The following is a 23136-nucleotide window of genomic DNA, read 5'->3' as shown; positions in this document are numbered from 1 at the left end:
TTGTTTTCTTGTTTATTTTCTCATACAGCCCTCCCACTAAAATGTCAGTGTCATGAAGGCAGTGACCAAGTCCATTTTATTCCACCACTGTTGAATCTGGCAAGGGAAGGAGTTAATGAATTTGAGGCAGCCAAGTGGTAATGTTAGACAGGAATTTCAATGTGCATGTTGAAGAGCTCAAGCTCAAGGGAGAGATTTGACGTAGAAGTAATAGGGATATTTATTGTAGTGAACACCCTGGGAATGGGTGAGATTTACCTGAAATAAGGATAGAATGAGAAGACAAGAGAGTCTAGCAACAAGACTAGAGAAACTCTAGTATTTAAAGATCCACTAAAAAAAAAATGAGCTATCAAAGCAGTTTAAAAATGAATAATTGCTTTTATAGTCAAATAAATCAGTGTTTTTTCACTTATGCTATCTGAAATTTTTGTCAGAAAGTCCTTTTGACTCCGCCTTCAAAATATGTCCACCATATTCTGGTAGGTGGTGAGAAGAATCTGACAATTTCTCAACACCTACCTCCACTGCTATAGCCTCCATCCAAGGCACTATTACTGTTGTCTTCTGATTGGTCTCCCTGCTTTCACCCTTGCTGCATACAATGTATCCTGGACACAGCACCCAATGTGATCCTGTTACGAGGTAAGACAGATATGTGACTCCTCCACTCAAGGCCCTCCAGTGGCTCCTGATTTCGATCACTGTAAAAGTTGAAGGGGAGCTGAATTTGCCACTCCAAAATATACCTCTTTGACGTAAGGATTATTTTGAGCTGATTGTTTTTAAGAAACCAGGCACAGGAGGAAAATTTCTGAAACCTGAGTAGAAACTACCCTTTTGTTAGAGACATTTACAAGGGAAATCTCCATTTGTAAGGTTGTCTCCCTCTCTGTAGCAAGAAGGGGAAGATCACCAAATCTCTGGAAACTGTCATTACTAGAGAAGGCAAGTACCTAGATTTGCATAACAACCATGCCCTCTTCACTGATAACCTCCCATAACTGGCTTCCTCACTCCACTCCCCATTTTCTTTTGTCTTTAGCTGGAGATAGTATTTAAGTTGATGGCTTGAGTCATTTTGGGAAATTACTCAGTTTTCCTGGGTGCCTGCTATGTCTACAGGAGGTATGCTTGTCTTTAAACTTGTTTTTCTCATGTTAATCTGTCTTTTGTTACAGGGGAGTCTCAGTCAGGAACCTAGAAAGGGGGAAAATTACTTTTCCTCCTTGACAAAGACAAAATCTTTACCATAGTATACAAAGACCTATATGATCTGGTCCCTCTGCTACTTAACAGCCTTTATCTCTTACTATTCCTGTTTTTCCTCACTCAATTTCAGCCATACTGCCTTACTTGCTGTTCTTAGAATGTGAGAGGTAGCAGATACACTTCAGTCTTCCTGGCGTGCTCTTCCCCCAGGTATCCACATGGCTTACTCCCCTCCCCTACCTTTGCTTCAGTGTCACCTCTTTAGTGAGGCCAACTCTGATCAACCCTTTTAATTTTGTACTCTTCCACTTCTGTTTTCCTAACCCCGCTCTTTAGTATGCTCTATTTCTTTCATAGCACTCTTCATCCTCAAACATAATTTGTTTAATCGGCGTATTGTTTATTGCCTATTCCCTCTCACTAAAATGTTAGCTCCAGGCAGGGAGGGACTTTTGTGTTTTTATTCACTAAAGTATTTATTCCCAGCACCTAAAACTGCTGGTGCATAATAGGCACTGAATAAATATTTGGTAAACAAATGAATGGATGGATGGTCCTCCTGACAAGGTTATAAAAGCACCTATCCATTTTTCTTCTAATACTTAAATGGCTCTACCTTTTACATTTAAATCTTTGAGCTGGAATTTATTTTGGAGTAAAAAGTGTAGTACGAATCCAGATTTTTTTCCCTTTAAATGGCTCTCTAATTGTCTTGACACAATTTATTGAAAAGAAAAATACATCATTCCCCACATTCACCCTGCATTATAAATATTTCTTTGGCCGCGAAGGTGGTAAGAAGAAGCCCCTGAAACAGTCTAAGATGCAGGCCAAGGAGATGGACGAGGAACATAAGGTGTTCAAGCAGAAGCAGAAAGAAGAGCAGAAGAAACTCCAGGAGTCAAAAGCGAAGGCCACAGGTGGAATTAAGATATCTTGCAAAAAGTGAGCTGTTCCTTGTGCCTGGGGCAATGTTGATACTTAATTCCATTCCTGTTTTAACATCTAGATTCCCTGCCTTATCATCTGTGGCCACTTATAGCTAGAATGAAGTTGTTTTGGAGACTGTTGTACATTTAAGAATAAACTTTTGTAAAAAATAATATATATATATATATATATTTCTGAAGGCATACTTAGTTTCCTTTTAATAAAGTATTAAGTTTGGTTAAAACACATCATCTCCTTCATTATGGAAAAATATACAGTATCTTCATTCATTCAGCCAGCTCCTATATAAATATCAGAACCACATTAAAAAGTTTTAATTCCTTGATTGTAGTTAAGTAGGCTATCTTCTGGACAGTGGCTACTTAAAGTGGTTTGGAAAGTTTCCCATTCTTTAATCGCATAATGTTACTTCCTCCCTTCCTCCTCCTTGCTCCATACCAGATAACGGACGATTTTAGAACAAGTGGCAGGATATCTTTTTGTAGTCTGGAAAACAGGCATTAATTGGATGGATGCAGAGCAACCTTACATCTGCTCTTCATGTAAAAATGCAAAGCTGACAGGAGAGCTTTGCATTTTACTTATTTCAGAGTGATCCCTAGTTGATGACTGAACGTTATTTCTTAATCATTTAACTGGTTGAAGCTTTTAAAACTATGGACTGTTTTTGTTTTATTTCATTGTATTTTGTTTTAGTAAAAAAAAAAAAAGGTGAGCCCTTTGCAGAGAAACTGAGAGTAAAGACAATACCAATATTCAATATTCAATTTACTATGAATCCATCTCATACTAAGTATCAGGGAGGATAAAAAGAGCTTGCAAGACATTCAGCCAACATTTGTTAAGCACTAATTACATTCCAAGGATACCTAGTGGCAAAGTAATATTGCTTGACTCAGTCTATTAGTTAATCATTGAGATGGAATCAGGAGAGAAAAAATGTGTCATGGGAAAAATTATAGTAAAGATAAAATATAGAAACATGTTTAATGATAATCCAAGGAAAGAAGTAAAGGGAAAAATCTAGAAGATCCATGAGGAGGAGGGATGGGATTCGAGATTAGTTTTGGGCAGTGTGAGATCTGCTTATCCAACTGTTGGTTGGCCAGAGTCCCCTCGTTCCTGGATTACATTAGCTATACTCTGCTTCTTGCCCCTCCTTCACCCAATACAGTCTCGGGACTGCAGCCATCATAATCCCTTTAAGATGAAATCTGATTACATTGTTCCACCTCTTAAAAAGTCTCCCCTCTCCATTGCCCACTGATCTAATCAGTAAGTCCTCCGCCTCTCTCTCCAGATTCTTCCTTTGTCCTCTCTGTCCTGACTCTATGCCATAGTCATAAAGAGCCTCTTTGACAATTCCAACTAGCCATCCCTCTGCTCCCTCGCTTTCCTGATCCTTGGAAGTGCTGTCCCCCAGTCTAGAACACTCCACTCTCCCCTACCCCACATCCCTGGGTACTAACTGCAAAAACTAGAGTGATCTGGTCTAGAGGATGCATATTTCCTTCTTGAGACCCAGAGGGACAGGGACATCTATTGTAGTGTCAGCTCTGTTCTGCCCTAGACAGGGGAAGGCCTGGCTTAGACTCAGAGCTTAGGGAAGGTCCTTGTGTCTGGATCTGAGACAGAAAGAGAGTACCAGCCAGCCTATGGGGAGAGACTTCTCCTGGTTCTGCCTGGGGATGCAGATTCTACTGGCTGAGCCTGGCATTAAGTGGTTTTTGCTAACCTGGGCAACTTCCAACTATTGGCAGAGCCTGTCTTAACATAACTCATTCTGAAGGCAAGTAGACATGACTTTTGCTTTACTTTTCATTATTTGGCTGGGGGAAAAAAAGAACAAATATTCTTGTCCTGCTAAGTACTATTCCCTTTATTGATGTTAATAATTCAGAGCTGGTTCCAAAGCTCCTTGGGGGCTTTTATCCATGACCTGAGCATCATTTACTACCACCTGCCTGGCATATACCATAATTCACCATTGGCAGAGTAATTATTAGCTGTGAATAAGAAAAGTAACAATTGTCCATAAATTCACCACTCCCGCAAGATAAACAAATAACACTATAGCATGTCTCCACACATACTCTTAGTTTCTATTGTGTGATCTTGGGCCTTCTTTTTGCATTGCGTTCTCTTTTGGTAATCTCATTCATTCTGATGAGTTTTACCATTTCCAAAGTGACTATTTCGCCCTGATCTCTGCTCTGAGCATCAGATTTCCCTACCCCCCATCCCAAACTGGCTCATCTGAAACCATTTTGGTAAATGGCCATCACCTACTAATGCCAGATACTTAGAGTCATTCATAATGACTTCCTGTCTCCTCAATTCCACCCCGTTTCTTTCCCATCTGATTCATTAGCAAATCCTGTCCATGCTACCTGCCATATATACTCAGCAATTGTTCCTTCCTCACCATGTCCACGACCACAACCCTAATTCAGGTCTGTTCACACAACCCTTTTGGTATCCCTGCTTCCACACTTAACTCCTGTAATTTTTTTAATGGGGTCGAAAGTTCTGCCTACCTTGGTTCTCTCATTTTATGCCCCTTAAATTCCTATTACGCTGGATCTCTTTCTGTCCCTTGATATGTGCAAGCTCTTAAGCTCACTTTGTGGTTAGTGCTCTCTTCTTTTCCTGAAAAGTTTTCTCCCAGTTTTCCCATGGCTGATGATTTTTTTTCTCCCTTCATATCTAATCTCCAAAGTCATCTCTTCAGATAGACCTTCCCTGCCGTCTAAATCAAATTTCATCTCCCAAATATTGTCCATCTTCTTCTCTGGCACTAATCGTAACATACGATTCTTTCATTTAATTGTATTTAATTTTTTTTTTAGTTTTTAAATAAATTAGAAAAATTAATTTTTGTCATCCCCCCATGAGTAGGATTGACAGATAACATACAGAATGCCCAGTTAAATTTGAATTTCAGATAAACAACAAATACGGTTTTTGTATATGACGCCGGTACATACGCACACTGAAAAAATTATCTGAACTTCAAACTTAACTAGGAATCTTGTATTTTTATTTACTAAATCTGGCAGCCTTAACCATGAAGCGCCTTGCCCTTGTCTCGCTTGTTCTGGGTTGCATCCTTGCAGCCAAACCCAGAGCCTGCCATTTAGGTGTTCAGTAATTGTTCTATGTGAAGGAACTGTCTGTCGTTTTGTATGATTTTTTTCTCACGTAACATCTATTTATCAGAATTGTACCCATTCACTAAAAATTCTTGTTAAAAGTATTTTGGGAAAATGTTTTATTATCTAAACTTCTTTGTTTTTCACTTCTGCAAAATTGGCATAATAGAAGTAGCTGCCCTCATCACGGTGTTTTGAGAATTAAATGCGTTAATGGGTGCAAAGTTTAGCACCGTGCACGGCTCACTAGAACACGCAATAAACTTCAGTTCTTTATTAAATACAGCCCGTGAGCCATCTTAGCGGAAACCAAAAACGCGGGTTTGAGAAGCGCGGATGGGGGCTGGGAAAACGGTTAGAAATGGGCGAGGGCCAGAAAACAGAAGGCCTGGGGAAAGGGGAGGAGTGGAGAGCGAATGACAGAGTTGACAGCCAATGGAGAGACTGGGAACTGCTTCCCCCTCCCTTTGCGTTTCAAATTCTAAGCTCCGTTTCCATCCGGGTCCTTCAGCCTCGTTCCCGGGCAGTATAAAGTTTGCTGTCTCCTTTGTTCGCCCTCGTTGCGCAGTAGTGCTAGCGGGTTCTGTCTTCCGTCTTCCGAGCCGGCCGCCCTCCCGCGTGCTGAAAGGCTAGGAAGCCTTTGTCTGCGAGCTCGTAGGAGCTTGAAACCGTTGTCACCCCTCCGGTACGTGCATCCTTTCCTTAGCCCTTGTTTCGGGCGCTCTCGCCACGTTAGAATTTGGGATTATCTCCCTGGAGATGGGGGGAGGCGGGCGCCATTTTAAGAGCCCAAGGTGCCGACCTAGTTAGATAAAGCGGAGAGTGTCGGAGGGAAACAAATGTAGCGAGTCTGTTTCATTCTGTCCTTCTTGAAAGTTTGTCGCCGGCGGGGCGGGTAGTGGCGGAGGTCGGGGCTGGAGCGGGACGTAAGAGCTCGCACCACCGCGGTACCTGCATTGGGAGTGGGATGGCGCTGGCGCTGTGGATGGGCACGTGCACTTTTACGCGGGGTCCTTGTTCATTGGCGGCCTTGGAGGGGAAGCCCTTTGAATTTTCCAAGCCACAGCTGGTGGTAAAAGTTACTCCCCTGACTGGTGTCGGTTGTTCTGGGCTGAGTCCAAGTGTCGCCATTTTGTGTTTTCCACGAGGTTTTTAATGAAGGGTTTTAATTGGGTTCTGCTGCAGTCATGGAGTGTCGAGAGTTACAGTGCATGTTTCCACGTTCCGTTATTTAATATGAGGTGGTATTGACACTTTAAAAATGTGAGGCCTTTTAGATAGGGCTGGTGAATAAGGGAAGGCATAACTTGGCTCAAACTTTAAATGTATACTAAGATTTAGTAGAGAATAATAATGAAGAAAGGCAAAGTTCTTAGAAGAGAGAGAGGGCTTGATGTTAAGGACCCGCGTCTGGCCCATGACCTTGAATGAGTCGATAGTTTTTAAAAACCATTAGGGTAATTGGGATGTAATTGTGTCTTAAAAAGCTACAAATCTAGGATTAAAACTTTTTCGAATGGTGAGTAGCTCATACTTGATTAAAACTGCCAAGGAGAAGAGGAAGGATAAAGATAAGTTCGCTTGGCCCTTTTAACCAGTTTAATGTAAACCGCGCTATGGTTTAACTACTTAATTTGGGTTTCCTTCTGAGGTTTTTAGGTCGCTTTTGGAGTCTTTAGTTATTAAAGAATAATTTTTAGTAAAACAAAAATACCACAGTAAATACATGTTTTGATGAACTTGAGAAGGAACTTTTTCCAGGATGGTATACTTATCTTTTCAGCAGACTCTCAACCAAGGAAAAAATGGTTGAAGCAGATCGCCCAGGAAAGCTCTTCATTGGTGGCCTCAATACAGAAACAAATGAGAAAGCCCTTGAAGCAGTATTTGGCAAATATGGACGAATAGTGGAAGGTGAGTTTATCTGAAAGTATATGCAGGGCTGTTGTAATTAAAATGTAAGCTATGATGAATTTGATTGCATTGATCATCTGAAATGATGTAGTTTGTCCTCTAAGAAGTTCTGAGCTTTCTTTTTCAAGATTCACTTTTGTTATTTCATTCGAACTAGAGTAACACTTTCCCCTCCTGAAAACTTTTTTAGTGCTCTTGATGAAAGATCGCGAAACCAACAAATCGAGAGGATTTGCTTTTGTCACCTTTGAAAGCCCAGCAGATGCTAAGGATGCAGCCAGAGACATGAATGGAAAGGTGAGATTGTTTGCACGATGGCAGTGTTTCCTAGTACATGTATAGCACAACGTTATCCAAGTCGTCTAGGGAAGCTCTTGAATTTTATTTTATTTTGAGAGTATAGCTTTCCAAGGCCCCGTTATATCTAGGCCTTGGTTAATTTTTATAACCCTGTGTTATAGCAAAGTTACAGATTATATTCTTAACAAGAGTCAGTTCAAATATTATGTGGTGTTATATTTTATCTGGGATCCATAAACTGATTTAATAACTTGGCTTTTTTTACTTGTCAGTTTTAATAAGTCGATAACTGACCTTGTTTTTAAAGAGGTGCGGTGGATCCACCTTATGTTTGGTTCAGATCATTTTTTAAAGACTGAATAATCATTTTAAGTAAATGGAAAAATAATATAGTGTTTTTTCTTAGCTTAATTGGGTCAAATTTACCTATAGCGATTTTGAAGGATATCGGTGTCAGTGAATAGTGGATCTGAAAGTTCTTTTTAAATGTTGTTGTAATTAACCATTTTGATATTTAGTCCTTAGATGGAAAAGCCATCAAAGTAGAACAAGCCACTAAACCATCATTTGAAAGTGGTAGACGTGGACCACCTCCACCTCCAAGAAGCAGAGGCCCTCCAAGAGGCCTTAGAGGTGGAAGAGGAGGAAGTGGAGGAGCCAGGGGACCTCCCTCACGTGGAGGGCACATGGGTAATGACTTCAGTCTACCTCAGACTTGGTGTATATGTAGTTAGAAACTGCAAACCCACACCAGCATATGCTTTGGTTAAGTCTTTAAGGTTCCAGTTTTTAAAATTGAACAGTGGCTCATCTACCAAAGTGATAATGACTTAAAAAGAAAACATAGAAGGCATTCTAAGTTAAATTACATGCAGTGTTTTTAAATGATAGACAATATACTCTTCCTTATCTAGGTAGTTCAGTCTGTAGGAAAAAAATACTTGAAAATTTTGCATAGATGTTCGAGCATATGAAAATGAAACTATTTGTTTTTCTTAGACATAATTGGAGACTAGTTTTAGTTTACTAGTCAATATAGACTTACATATGCTCAGTTTTGTACAGGTGAAAACTAAAAATTCCCCAACTAAGTAGAAATGGCCATATTCTTGATTAAAGAACTTTTATAGTCTTTTTTTGATTCTTGTATTAACATGTTTTTATTTTCTATTCTAATGTAGATGATGGTGGCTATTCCATGAATTTTAACATGAGTTCTTCTAGGGGACCACTTCCAGTAAAAAGAGGACCACCACCACGAAGTGGGGGTCCTCCCCCTAAAAGATCTGCTCCTTCAGGACCAGTACGCAGCAGTAGTGGAATGGGAGGAAGAGGTAAAATGAATGTTCCATTTTTAACAATCCACCATAACAATAGGTGGAGAGGTGAATCCTAAAAAATTGCTTAAAACTGACTTGTGGACTGCAGGTGATCTAAGTACATGCAGTTAATGAGCACTGAAAAGAATTTAGGTTTAAATAGGAAATTTTAGAGTGAAATTTCATTGAATCTCTTCATTACCTGACTGTAAGTTCACATATTAAGCTTTCTCTTTGGGTATATTTTTAAAATGATTGTTTTTTTTTAAGCTCCTGTATCACGTGGGAGAGATAGTTATGGAGGCCCACCTCGAAGGGAACCTTTGCCTTCTCGTAGAGATGTTTATTTGTCCCCAAGAGATGATGGATATTCTACTAAAGACAGGTAATGAAAATGTAATAGCTTTTGCCTCGATAATTTGGGTTGAAGCGGGGGCTCATCAAAAGCATATAAACCCAGTTACTTTTGCTTTTGTAGCTATTCAAGCAGAGATTACCCAAGCTCTCGTGATACAAGAGATTATGCACCACCACCAAGAGATTACACTTACCGTGATTATGGTCATTCCAGTTCACGTGATGACTATCCATCAAGAGGCTATAGGTATATATGTGACTTTGCTGCCACAGCTTGCTGTAAAAAAGTTGATGTCCTGTAGCTTATAAATTTTCTCTTTAATTTAGTGATAGAGATGGCTATGGTCGTGATCGTGACTATTCAGATCATCCAAGTGGAGGTTCCTACAGGGATTCATATGACAGCTATGGTAAGATATTGGTTGAGTGTCTTTGAATATTACCAGCTTGAGCCTTTAGGTTCATGAGCCAGTTTATTAGGCTGTGTGGTGCTTGCTTTTAAAGGGATGTTTGCTTGCTTTTAAGGGGGTAACTATCAGCTGGGCTTTTCCTAGTTTTGTGAGGGGCTTTTGTTCTAAGTTTTTTTTTTTTTTTTTGAGGCTGTTTGCTTGCTTTGGAGGGGATTTTGCTTGCTTAAATTGGCAGCCTTATGTGTTTTCCCCCAACAGTGAAAATACAATTTAAAAATTTTATTAACATCATCAAATGTTTACCATTCCAATATGAAGGAAAGTCTACAGTTCAAAATTGCAACTTATCACTGGAAAGTGGCTGAGTGTCTACTATAAAATAACAAGCTGTCTGGAATATCCTCTTGAAATACACACCGTCTTCAGTCTTGTCAAACAAACATTAAAACCCATCCATTTCCATATCTCAGCAGATGAGCAAATCCCTGTTAATGGCCAGCAATGGCAGAGTTTAAAACCTCCCAGTTGAGAAAGTAAACGTTTAATACAAGAATTCTGTAAATTCAAATTTAAATGTTGTATATATACAATTTATAGTGTTGCCATATTACCTGACCATTGACCCTGCAGGTAACTCACGTAGTGCTCCACCTACACGAGGGCCCCCGCCATCTTATGGTGGAAGCAGTCGCTATGATGATTACAGCAGCTCACGTGACGGATATGGTGGAAGTCGAGACAGTTACTCAAGCAGCCGAAGTGATCTCTACTCAAGTGGTCGTGATCGGGTTGGCAGACAAGAAAGAGGGCTTCCCCCTTCTATGGAAAGGGGGTACCCTCCTCCACGTGATTCCTACAGCAGTTCAAGCCGCGGAGCACCAAGGGGTGGTGGCCGTGGAGGAAGCCGATCTGATAGAGGGGGAGGCAGAAGCAGATATTAAAAACAAAACTTTGGACCAAAATCCCTATTCAAAGAAACAAAAAGGAACCTATTCTGTCATAACTACCCAAGGACTACTAAAAGAAAAAATTGTTACCTTTTTTAAATTTCCTGTTAAGTTCCCCTTCCATAATTTTTATGTTCTTGTGAGGAAAATAGTAAAACATGTTTAATCTTTTGATCTTGACATTGCTTTCAACAAGCAAATGTTACATGTATTAAGACTTGACTTGTGTATTAGTGTTGTAATTTTCCAAGTTAAAAGTGTCCCTAAAGGCCACTTCATTTTTTTCCCAGTAAATGAGGCAAGCAATTCTAAGATCTTCCACAAACATCTAGCCATCTAAAATGGAGAGATGAATCCCTCTGCTTATACAAACAAGCTAGTTATATTAGAGGGTGGTTGGGGTATACTACTCTTAGGATCTCACACTGTCTTCAAACTGAAATCTCAAATGTTCTCAGTATGAAAAACCTGAGATCAGGTGCTTATGTAAGGAAAGTGCTATTCACCCAGTAAACCCAAAACAAATGGATAGTGCTGGCCATATTTTGCCTTTCTGACATTTCCTTGGGAATCTACAAGAACACCTCCCCTTTTCCCCTCCCCCAATAAGACCATTAAGTGTGTGTTAAGCAACTACAGAATACTAAATAAAAAGTTTGGCCAAAACCAACCATGAAGCTGCAAACGATGCTTGCTCTTACTGTTTCAAATTTTTGCAACTCTGTAGTGTCTCACTTTTAAGGAACAGCTTGATTGCAAAGGAGAAAATAGATAAGCAATGAAGTTATCTCCAACTTCTCAAAGGCTTATGACTTCTAAAAAGTGAATCTATCAGCATTCCACATCAGATTTAAAGCATCAAATGCCTGTGAAACCGCAAAGATGGTAAGCAAAGCAAACTAGTTTTTCCGTCTAAGTCGAAATTGAACACTTAAACCTTCCTCATAGTACAGTGAAACATACTGTACTTCATGGCAGTGGAAATGCTTTCTAGATTAAGAAAAAACCTTTTGGAAAAGCAAAGTGTTCTATAGCATATTAGAAGTCCTCCAAATTCAACACTTGGATTTTTTTTTAAAGCATGTACGGCACTTTAAAGGCCTTAATACAGCTGTTTACCAATAGCCATCTGGGGCTTGGGAGGGGGTAACTTTTTTTTTAAGTCTTTTCGATGAAGACCTTTAAACATGCTTCATATATTTTAACATTTTTCAAATTAGTCTTTTAGTCAATATAGGAAATGGCTTAAGTTTGGGGTCCCCCTCTCTACCCCTGTAAGCCATTGCAAACTTGACATTTAGTTGGATGCCTGACTTGTTTTTAGTTCTGTGAAACTACACTGTATGGAGAAAGTCTATTGCAAGTGGTCTTTAAAAAGCAAAACCTGAGGCAGCATGACCCAGGTCCAGCCACGAAGTTGAAAAAGATGCTCTTGAATATAGTAAACTTGAAGACCTCCAACTAAAAATCCTTATACTGCACTTATTCCTTCAAATAAGTTTTGTTCGTTCAACTTATGGATTTAACATGGCAGTGCACCATTGGAACAGAATGAGAATCCATAAGCCATGGAACTTAACCATTTAAGCCATTCCAGTCCATCCCAAGCCAGTGAAACTTCCACCACTTAAGAAACGTAGTAGACCATGAAATACGTTAAGCTGCAAGTCTGAACTTGCCTTTTCTTTCTGGAAAAGAGGGCAGTAAGTTATAGGCAAGTTTTGAAGAATTTCCTTAAGAGAGATAACTAGTTACCTATTTAATTTTTACAGGTTGAGGATTTTGGTCATTATGGTCATGGAGTGCTGATTTATTCACACTAGATAAAGCTGGCAGCAAGAGAAATCAAATGCTACGGTAAGTTCAAAAGCAGTGGCTGTTATAGGTTGAAATACTGTAGGTTTGCCACTTCGTATGGCTGGGGATATTGGCAAGTTATCTACATAAGGGATAATCTTAACTCATGGGTCGCAAGGTAAATGGTGTCATGTATAACAGCTGGCATATTTATAGGATGAAGTTATTTTAAATTTGTATTTTCTCATCAGTCCTGCAGAGTGCTTAGCTATTCTGGAATGTATCAAGCTTGCTAGTACTCTTCATAAATAGTTGACTGGAGCTCTACAATTTGTGTTCTGGCACTTCAGTAAACCTTTGTATGAGGTTCAAACTTGGTTCCTGCACATTTTCTGATAATTATCAGTGCCTGATCCTTTGCAGAGCCACAGTACGAATCCACTAAAAGAATAGATGTAGCTGCTACTAAGTTCCCAGTTGATCAGTTTTATTGATGTAATGACATATACAGTCTTGATATTACCAAAGTGAGGCTGACAAGAATTATAGTGGGTATATATAGTTGCTTTTTAGCTCCTGGAATTAAAGCAAATGTTTTGTTGCTAGTTGTGTAGGTAAGGGGGCAGTCATTTTCTGTTTGAAATAGTGTCTTGTGACCTGATCACATGCTTTTCATTTTACAGAGTTGTTGAAGCAGAAGAATGCCGATTGTGGATAAGGCACAAGTTGCATAAGCAGTACTCATCAGAATTGGTTTGGTGCAGGCAATAGATTTTTGCCTTCGAGGGTTCATGTGGGTCTGAGGAAGGCATCAGTGTTGGTTAGCACTCTTGACTAAAGAAGTGGTAGCTACTTAAGTAATTGACTAGATGGAGAAAGGGGAGCAATTAAGGAAATTGGTAAGTGGAGGTAGCCAGGAAGTTCTTGTTCTTTATGTGGATTCTGTAGCTTTGGCTATCATTTTGTTGAGCTAAAGTCATAGGGACAACTCTAATTTAGAACTTCCCTAATTATCACTGTCAGTTGAATTAGGAAAATGAAAGGCATAAGTGGTAGCTCTATCCAGTAAAGTGTCTTATTTTCAGCAGGTGAAACACTTTACTGTTTATCCAGAAGGGAGATTTAGTTGTAAAACTGAAGGGAAGAATATTTTTCTGGAAACATGGCTAAAATGATCTAAAGCACACTTTAAAAAATGGAAACAAAATTGGGCCACTTGGCTTTTTCTTTTTAATTGTTTTGTAAGCCTACTTTACCCCCCACCTCCTGTCTTGGAAACAAATCAAGATACACCTTAATTGTGTTGGAAACTAGAGCCAATAGTGTAAAAGCTAATGTTCTTAAGCAGGTTTGAGTCATTGGGTTAGAAGAACCAACTCAACTTGTGAGAATTTTGCATAGTAAATAGCAATACTATCATGTTCAACATTTGTGATTGTGGGAAATAATCCAAAAAATGTAACCCTCATTTGACAGGCTCTTTTAATCATATTGACCAAATTTGAACGGCTGTTGCACTTACATAGATGTCTTCCTCAATCTTATAATTGAAATAACTTGGATTTATGCTTCTTTTGGCTCTTGAGATATTATTTAGATATTTTGAAGATGGTACAGAACATTGAGATCAATCATAGTAAACATGAATACTAAATTCAAATTAGGTAGTATGCTTAAATGACCAGACAGCTGTTTGGCAAATAGTTTACTGACCCAGCAGACTTAATTCTGCTCTCGTTGGAAAAGAATTGGTCTTGATTCTTCTGGCTTTATAGTGGTTGTAAAAGAAACAGAATGAGTGTTTTCTTTGTTAAGTTGAATATAGAACATAGGTATTATAGATAACTCTTTTTGGAATGTTTTGTATTTGGAACTAATAAAACTTAAAATGCATTTTTTTTTTGTGGCTCTGGGTTCTTTTTTCACTTTATTGCAATACGGAATTTATTTAGACCTTTAAGTATGACTTAACTCATGTGTCCTGTCCCCCAAAGTAGTTGTGATGCACTGTTGGCACTTGAGCAGTTTCCAGGGAACAGTCACTGAGGTGGCTTGTTGGTTTGACTAGGCCTCTTAGTAGAGTGAGCTTCAGGTAGGCATTAGGTGTAATTTAGATGGTTTATTTAACCTTTACCCTAAAATTAACTGGCAGTGACACTAAAAAAGTAGAAGCTAAAATACCAAAGATGTGCTATAGTGCTTTTACTGTTTTTGGCTTAACTCTTGGGGAAAATTGGTCAGTTAATTAAGTTTGGCAGTGAATCTCTCCTTTGGATCAAGTCCTTCAGCATTGCTGTTAAGACCACCAGGTGATTGATATGCTGCTTGGCAGCTTTCTTGGCTGCCTGCTTATATACATGTGATCCCTGGTGTTCATTTGCACTGTGGTGCCAAAACAATTAGCATTTCTCATTCAAGGGAAAGCCATAGACTGGGGGAGTATGATGCCTCAAGCAGTAGAGCGGTGTTACCAAAATCTATAGTGTTAGAAGAGGCAACGCAGAAAAGGTGTGATTGGCTACAGGTCCAGTCTAGGGTAAGGAGAGCTAGCTAAAGTTGAGTTGAAGGGTTGTATATGTCAGGTTTCCTTTACAGGTGTTTACTGTAAATGCAAGCTGACTCAGACTTAGATTTGTGATACGTGCCAGGAGCAGCCTCTTTTGTGGGGCCCAATATATGTATTAACTTTATCAGTACCTAAGACAGTATTGCTTTTGGCGTATGTAGCCAGTTGAATAAAACTTACCTCATGGAGAAGGGATGTTAGCTGAGCATTAGGATGGCAGAAAAAGCCCTAAGTATTCTGTAAATAACCTCAGTGCCATAACCGGTTCCAGAAACTTCATCCCAGTCAATAGCTCATCTCCCATCCCCAGAGAAACAATGTAGACCTGGTTTCTATCACTGTAAGATGTTTATACTTCATTAAAAATTAAATCTTAACATGAATGTATCTTTTGTGTCTTGCTTTCAGCATGTTTTTGAGATTCAGCCATGTAGTCGGTGCGTAGTTCATTTTTGTGTTGCATAGTAGAATTCTAGAGTATAGTTTATGCATTCTATTGATACATCTGGGCTGTTTCTAGTTTGGGTCTATTATGTTTGAATATACTAGTCTTGGACATGTTTTCATTTCTTTTCGATAAATTTCTTGGAATTGGTGGGGTAGATAGAGTAGATGTTAAGTTTTAGTTATACAATATATTAGTGTCAGGCGTACAACAGTGATAAGACATTATACTTTATAAGTATGATCACATTAAGTCTAGAAATCGTGTTGTGCAAACTTAACAGTATTAATGACTTCCCCTTCATCTTTCACTCATCCCCTTCACCATCTCCCCACTGGTAACCATCAATTTGATTTTTGTTCCCTGAGGTTTCTTTTTTTAGATTCCACATATAAGTGAAACCATGTGGTATTTGTCTTTCTATTGTGATTTTCATTTGAATTCCCCTGATGACTAATGACGCTATGCACTTCTTAAACAGCAAGTTGGAGCTGATTTTAAACTACAGAAAAGTTCCTAGACTTTCACTCAGTTTGCCCTAATTTCAATATCTTACATAACTGGTATGTTTATCAATTAAGATTAACATTGGTGTATTACTATTAACTAAATTCCACACTTTATTCAAGTTTCACAAATTTTTCTTTACTATCTGTTCCAAGATCCAATCCTGTATTACATTGCATTTCATATTGGACTGTTTCTCATTTTATAGTTATTGTCCATCTTTCACAAACTGTCCAAGTCTTGTCCATTTCAAAAATTGAATTCTCTTAAATATTACAGAAATTTTTTATATACCCTGGATACAAGTCTTGTCAGATAAGTGCGTTGCGAATATTTTCTCCTAGTCTGTCTGACCTGTTATTCTTGAGCAATTAAATCTGATTCATCAAAAATTTTATGGTTATTGCTTCCAGTGACCTATTGAAACTTTGCCTACTTTGAGGTCGAAGATTTTTTCTACAAGCCCGGTAGTTTTTGTGTTGGGTCTGTAATCCATTTTGAATTTTTTTTTTATGGTGAAGTAGGAATTGAAACTTATTTTTTAAAATATGAATATTTATCCTAGCGTCTTTCGTTGAGAATTCCATTGAATAACCTCAGTATTTCTGTAAAAACCATATACACCTAGGTCCATTGCTGTACTTTTTTGTTAATGTCTATCTCTATTAGCTTTATAGTAAGGTCTATAAAGATACTAATTTTTTAAAAGTTTTTTTCTTCAGTGTTACTTTATCCTTGAAGTTAATTGTTGCTTTTTTTTCCCTCCTTCAAACTCCATCTTCCATGCTAGAGCCTTGCCTAAAATGAGTGAGACTTTATGGTTTTGTTTTCATGACTATATGTAGGGAATTAACATGTTTGTAAACCCAGAGCTTTTTGACTTTTGAGCTTGAGGGGGAGGCTTGTTGGGAAATGCCTAATGCCACTGCTAGTCAGATTCCTCAAGAAAATCTTGGCCGAATACCTGCCTTGATGTTATTTACTAGCTCAAGATACAGGCTTGAGATTTCAGTGTGTGCGTGATGGGAGTGGGAGATGACACGGCCTGTACATGTAATAAGCTCCCACTCCAGCAGTGCCGTTGCTGCCTTAATGTATCCCACCTGTAGCTGGCTGGGGTCAGCTATGCTCTGTCGCTATGGTGATGAGATAGAGGATGATCTTCCAGAGCAGTGTTGAAGGGAAAAAAAGGTACGATTAGAAATTTCTCCTGGCATATCTGCCCAAGGTGCCTGCCGCTCTTCCATTTTTAGGCCTCTCTCCCCTGACCTCCATCCCCACCCCAGACTCGCCCTTCAGTCTCTCTCTAGGTGTTAGAGGAAATCTGAGTTCAAATTTCAGCCTCAGCATTACCAGGTGTATGACCTTGGGACAAGCTACTTGTTTCCTCATCTGTAAAATGGGGATGATCTTATCTAATTGCATCATCTGATTAGATTAAATGAGTTAATCGTGCTTGGCACATGGTAAATGCTGAATAAATAGTACATTTCATCATCTGTCAATTTTCCTCTTCTATATCATCTTGAGGGCTGGAATTGGAAGAGAGCCAGCACCTTATGTTAGATCAACATCTTGTCAAGGACTGAAAATCCCTACTGCAAGCCAAGGTTTTTCCTTTTTCTCCTGAGTAATAGTTCTCAATTATTTTTGTACATTATTGTGATTAGCCCACACAAGGTCTTTCTCATTTTATTTTCACTTTTTATTCCCATTTCCATTTCCCAGCCCCGCTGTGGTAACCATTCTAATGCATTTAGTATGTTTCCTTTGTATGTGTTTTTATTGAATGTATATTGATGTCTTATACACACACATCATGCACATATTTACTTAAATGGTATGGTGTTATATATCTCATTCTAATTTGTCACTATGTTTTAAGATTTACTGATGTTGCAAAATATACATATAGTAAACCGTTTGTAACTATGGCATAGTATTTGGTATGCATCCCCCATCATTTACCCATCCACCCTCCCAGTTTGGCGTGTAAGTTATTTATTTCTTGATTGTAGTATATTACCTGGCTGCCTGGAGCATGCCGAGATTTGACCTAGTTGTGGGTCTAGTGCCAGTTGGAGGTGGTTGTGGTTGATCTTAAGAATAGCATTGTCTTTAAAGAAACCTGTCGCAGGCAAGGTCATCCCAGGAATTTTAAGCAGAGGAAGGCTCATTAAGACCCTGCCATGCAAAGCTGCTTTAACTGGTAAGGGAGGTTCCGAATGACTTGAGGGGTTCAAGATTGCCAGTTTTCAACTGGGTTCAAACAGATGTCTCTATTCCAAGTTTCAGGGTCCTCTTATCAATGCTGTTTCATGTGAGAAACTTGATGAGACTGAATTCAACTGTCACTGTAAATCAGCATCCTGTACAGTTGATTTTCAGGAATATCAGGCTTGCAACTATAAGATAGTTTTTTTAGGGTTATGGAAGCTCTCATTCTCAGGCCGTGAGGAGCTGAGAGTGGACTTGAGCTTGTAATTTTTTTCTTTTCTTTTTAAACGCCTGCAGCACCTGGTATTCCTAGGTGATCTCCCATCCAAGTACTAACCACGCCCGACCCTGTTTAGCTTCCGAGATCAAATGGCATCGGCATGTTCAGGGTGGCATGGCTGTATTCTTGTAATTTTTCTCTTTGTAGGCCCTCAAGTGAACTCCAGAATCTACCCAATGCCTGCCTCTATGATCATTGTTACTGGTACCGTGGTTAAGTGCAGCAGCCACTTGGGCTCCCTAAGCACATGTTTCACGTCTTGATTCATTGTGATGCCCCTGCATGCCATGAATTACTGTCATCCAATTTCTCATTTGTAAAGAGCACTGATCTCAAACCCAGAGGCATGAGCAAACCACCCCCCAAATCCTGTTTTTGTGGGTCTGTCTCCAGTTGCTACTCTCCAAGGTCTATCTTCAAGGCAATTCAGTATTTGGATCCAATCAGGAGAGAGAAACCACACATAAGGTTTGAATCGAATTATTTAACATGGATAGGAATAATTTAGGGATAGTAAGAAGAGGACTCAAGAATATAGGGGGCCAAGATGGAGTACTCAAGGAAGACACCCCACCCTAAGGCTGTGATAAGAGGACCCAAAGAAGATCCCCACCCCAACTCCAGTGCCTAAATCTAGACGGAGAGGCATGGATGTAGCCTGTTGAATGGTAAGAGAAGTCACCGTGGTGCCATTCCCACAGAACCTGCTAGAAATGTATCCTCTAGGGCAAGGGTCCCCAACCCTGGGGCTGTGGACCAGTACTTGCCTGTGGCCTGTTGGGAAACAGGCCACACAGCAGGAGGTGAGCAATGGTCGAGTGAGCAAAACATCTGTATTTGCAGCTGCTCCCCAGCACTAGCATCACCCTCTCAGCTCCACTTAAGATCATCAGGCATTAGATTCTCATAGGAGCACTGGTCCCTGGCGCCAAAAAGGTTGGGGACCGCTGCTCTAGGATTACTGGAGAAGGCTGTTCACAGGGAGGTGTGTCACCACAGGTACTCAGCTATAAAACTGCTTCAGAGCAGGAGGGGGTTTCTGGGGAATCTGCTGCCCATCGTGCACTGCAGGAGCCAGGCACTGGAGAGGCTGTGAACACTGTGAGGGCCTGAGGCCAGAGACAACCCCCACTGCAGGAGCCAGACATAGGGAAGTTGACCATGCTGGAGAAGCAGATGCTGCAAGAGCCAGCCAAGCAAGCATATCAGAACCAGGAAGCAAAACCTTTTCTTTTTTTCTGCCTGTACTGCCAAAACCTACACTGATATTGCGATACAGTAAATAATATATTTTGGTCTTCATCCTCAGCTCTTGAAACAGCTCTGGAATTATAAGTGAAAGGAGCATCTTTTGTAATATTAGGGTTTTGTCCCCAGTTTTTGAAATAACACCAGAATACTAAAAATGAAAAGCATGTCTTTTGTTAATTCATAAAACCCTAAGGATGGGGAGGCTGGTTGCTAGAGGATCCCAAGGACCATGTAATTAGAGGATTGGAACTTTCAGCTTCACCCCCTGACGTCAGGGAAGTGAGAGGCATGGAGGTCAAGTTAATCACCAGTGGCCAGTGATCTAATCAATCATACCTATGTAATGAAGCCTTCATAAAACCCTAACTGAAAGGGTTTGGAGAACTTCCCAGTTGGTGAACATATGGAGTTGCTGGGAGGGTGGTGTATCCAGAGAGGGTATGGAAGCTCTGCGCCCCTTTCTGTACCTTGCCCTATGTGTCTCTGATTTGGCTGTTCCTGAGTTGTATTCTTTATAATAAATGAGTAATAGTAAAGCACTTTGCTGAGTTCTGTGAGCTGTTCTAGCAAATTGAACCTGAGGAGGGGGTGGTGGAACCCCTGATTTATAGCAGGTCAGTCAGAAACATAAGAGGCCTAGACTTGTGGCATCTAAAGTGGAGGAAGTCTTGTAGACTGAGCCCTTAACTTGAATCTGATGCTAACTCCAGATAGAATTGCAGACCATCCAACTTTGATCAGAGAATGGGTCAATGTGGGGAGGAAAAGTAACCCACACATTTGGTGGCCAGAAGTATTGAAAGGGGTAGTACAGGGGAAACAATTTTTTTTTTTCCAAATATGCCTGCTAGCAAAGTAAAAATCTTGAAAGGGCTCAGATTCATTTCCATACAGAAAGCAAAAAGAGTGAATTTGGTATTGTCTTTTCCTTAGATGTCTGATAGAAATCACAAATGAAATAATCTGCACCTAGAATTTTTATGGGAAGAGTTTTTTTATTGCAGATTTAATTTCTTAAGTAGATATAGGTCTATTCAGGTTTTCTATTTTTGTGTCTTTGTCAGGTAAGATTCCAAAATGGCCCCCCAAATTTCCCTCCCAAATCCCCAGGACCGAATATATGTCAGTCATGATTATATTGTGTTGCATGGTAAAAGGGATTTTGCAGATATAATTAAAGTTACTAATTAGTTGCCCTTGAGTTAATCAAAACGGAGAATATCTGGGAAGGCCCAATATAATCACTGGAGCTCTTTGAGAGCAGAGATTTTTCTTTGGCTGGTAGCAAAAGAGGAAGCCAGAGATTTGAGCATGAGAATTTCATGTGCCATTGCTTGCATGAAGATGGAGGGGGCTACATGTCAAGGAATAAGGGTAACCTGTGAAGCTGAGAGCAGCCACAGGCTGACAGCTAGGTCAACGAACTAAATGCCATCGAGTCAAATGAGTTTGGAAACAGATTCTTCCCGAGAACCTCCAGAGAACAGCCCAGCCCAACCAACACCTTGGTTTTAGCCTTATGTGACTCTAAGCCAAGAACACAGAAGGCCCCACTTGGACTTCTGACCCTCGCTTCTCCCCTCCCCAGATAACCACCTAAATAACTCCCTCACCTCCCTCAAGTTCTTTGCTCACATCTCACTCCTCAATGAGGCCTACCCTGACTGTCCTATTTAAAAACTGCAATCTCTTCATTCCATGTCACCCCATGCTCAGCATTCCTAAACTCTATTACCCTGCTCTAGTTTCCCTCCACCATAACTTATTTCTTACATACTATATAATTTGCCTATATATTATATCCATTCTTTTCTGTCTTCCCCTGTTAGAATATAATCTTCATGAGATTGGGGAACTTTATCTAATGCCTAAAGTACCTGGCACAGTAGGAGTTCAAAAAATATGTGTTGAATGAGTTAATATGCTTTTATCTCCATACTATTCTTCCAAAAATGTCTCTGCCTAACACTATTTTGCGTATATCCCTAAATGTACTGTACCATGGCCACCCCAAAGAAAGACAAGCCAGTTTCGTGAATAATTGCATTCAACTCCAAGTGCAACATCTCTAGGATCTTATCTCCATTTTCTCTAATATGTGGACTAAAATGTTAAATTTATCCCCAAACATTCTATATAAAGTATTGAGAGGAAACAATAGTATGATAGAATGGTAACTGGTCACAAGGTCACAGTTGATATTTATAGTGTTTTGTCTAAAATCTCCATTTTATATTCCCTTTATCTCAGTTAATGGTGATATTTTACTTGGTGGTATTACCCAAAACTTAATTTCTGAGGGATGTAAGCCCTTGGCGAGTCTACCTGTGTGTTGTAGTAATCTTCCTTGAACCTTTAAAAAATATTTTTTTTAAAAAAAAGTGCAACAAAAGTAAACAAAGCAACTTCCACTTATGATGATGATGGAGTAATTGGTACTGAACCTGCTTGCCCTCTATAAACAATGGTAAAACTGTACAAAATATAATGAGAACTATTTTCAGGCATTGCACAATAAGCATTACAGAAGTATAATTCCTGAGAAAAGGGAAACACATGAGGGGAGCCCCATATTCACTCCAGTTCTCTGCCTGGGGACAATTCTGACTGCAACACAGGGAGGTAGCGTCCCAGTCTCATCAGGTTTAAAATCAAGGTGTTAGAATACCTGCATTCATCTCTGGATGATCTAGGAGAGAGTCTATTTCCTCGCTCATTTGGGTTGTTGGCAGATTTCCTTTCCTTGTGGTTATAGGACTGAGGTCCATGTTTACTTGCACACTGTAAAGTAAGGGATGTTCCCAGCTTCTAAGGGCTAACAGATTCCTTAGCTTGCATCCCCCTTCTGCCATCTTCAAAGGCAGCAATGGCAGATTGAGTCCTTGACATGTTCCATCTCTCTGACCTGCTTCCCTTTTCTACTTTTAAGGACTCATGTGATTAGACTTGTCCCACATAGATAATCTAGAATAATCTCCCTATTTTATGTAAACTGATTAGCAACTTAAACTTCATCTGCAACCTTAATTCTTCTTCTCCATGTAACATAACATATTCACAGGTTCTGGGGATTAAGACATGGACATCTTTGCAGAGGTCATTATTCTGCCTACCACACAGTTCTCTAACTGTAATGGAGCCAAACTAGAAATCAATAACAAAAATGCAACAGGAAAATCAATGAACACTTGGAAATAAAACTTTAGCACTGCTAAATTATCCATGCATCAAAAAGAAAGTCTCAAAGAAAAATTTTAAGAATACATAGACTTGAATGAAAATGAAAATACGACATATCCAAATATGTGGGACTCATCTAAAGCAGTGCTGAAAGGGAAATGTTTTTTTATATAGTAGCTTCATTGACAAATGATTTACCCTTTTAAAGTACAATTCAATGGTTTTTAGTATATTCACAGAATTGTGCAACCATCACCACTATCTAAGAACATTTTTATCACCCCCCAAAGACACTCCATACCTCTTTGCGGTTACTTCTTCCTCCCTGCCC

The 23136-nt window shown here is 39.6% G+C and overlaps 1 protein-coding gene, 1 non-coding gene and 1 pseudogene across 3 annotated transcripts; 2 read left to right on the top strand and 1 right to left on the bottom strand.

The window, feature by feature from the left end:
- The first annotated feature begins 5802 nt into the window (after positions 1-5802).
- Positions 5803-14252, top strand: RBMX (RNA binding motif protein, X-linked). 2 transcript variants are annotated; one of them, XM_023524553.1, is made up of 11 exons: positions 5803-6000; positions 7099-7229; positions 7420-7526; positions 8048-8219; positions 8711-8863; positions 9119-9233; positions 9327-9452; positions 9533-9615; positions 10246-11447; positions 12335-12419; positions 13043-14252. In XM_023524553.1, exons 2-9 carry the CDS (start codon positions 7121-7123, stop codon positions 10554-10556), a joined length of 1176 nt encoding a protein of 391 aa, XP_023380321.1. In that variant the 5' UTR covers positions 5803-6000; positions 7099-7120; the 3' UTR covers positions 10557-11447; positions 12335-12419; positions 13043-14252. The 2 variants fall into 2 exon arrangements, with proteins under 2 accessions (XP_023380321.1, XP_023380320.1); XM_023524552.1 differs by having other exon boundaries at positions 5818-6000; positions 7102-7229.
- LOC111732609 lies at positions 7278-7346 on the top strand. Its single transcript, XR_002777630.1, has one exon. It is a non-coding gene; the product is annotated as a small nucleolar RNA SNORD61 (small nucleolar RNA).
- Positions 14253-18382: 4130 nt separating the features above from the next.
- On the bottom strand, positions 18383-18500 carry LOC111732603 (annotated as a pseudogene).
- Positions 18501-23136: the final 4636 nt, after the last annotated feature.

The sequence above is a fragment of the Pteropus vampyrus genome, unplaced genomic scaffold (assembly GCF_000151845.1).
Source record: "Pteropus vampyrus isolate Shadow unplaced genomic scaffold, Pvam_2.0 Scaffold472, whole genome shotgun sequence".
In the NCBI taxonomy this organism is placed as follows: domain Eukaryota; kingdom Metazoa; phylum Chordata; class Mammalia; order Chiroptera; family Pteropodidae; genus Pteropus; species Pteropus vampyrus.
Note: the sequence above shows the minus strand (reverse complement) of the source record. Positions and strands in the feature narration are given on the sequence as shown.

What these genes read in the sequence shown, in the direction of transcription:
- RBMX (XM_023524553.1), top strand. Translation starts at nt 7,121, where the DNA reads ATGGTTGAAGCAGATCGCCCAGGAAAGCTCTTCATTGGTGGCCTCAAT. An exon ending in CCAGAGACATGAATGGAAAG is followed by an intron (nt 7,527 to 8,047) that starts GTGAGATTGTTT and finishes TTTGATATTTAG; the next exon opens with TCCTTAGATGGAAAAGCCAT. An exon ending in TAGTGGAATGGGAGGAAGAG is followed by an intron (nt 8,864 to 9,118) that starts GTAAAATGAATG and finishes TTTTTTTTTAAG; the next exon opens with CTCCTGTATCACGTGGGAGA.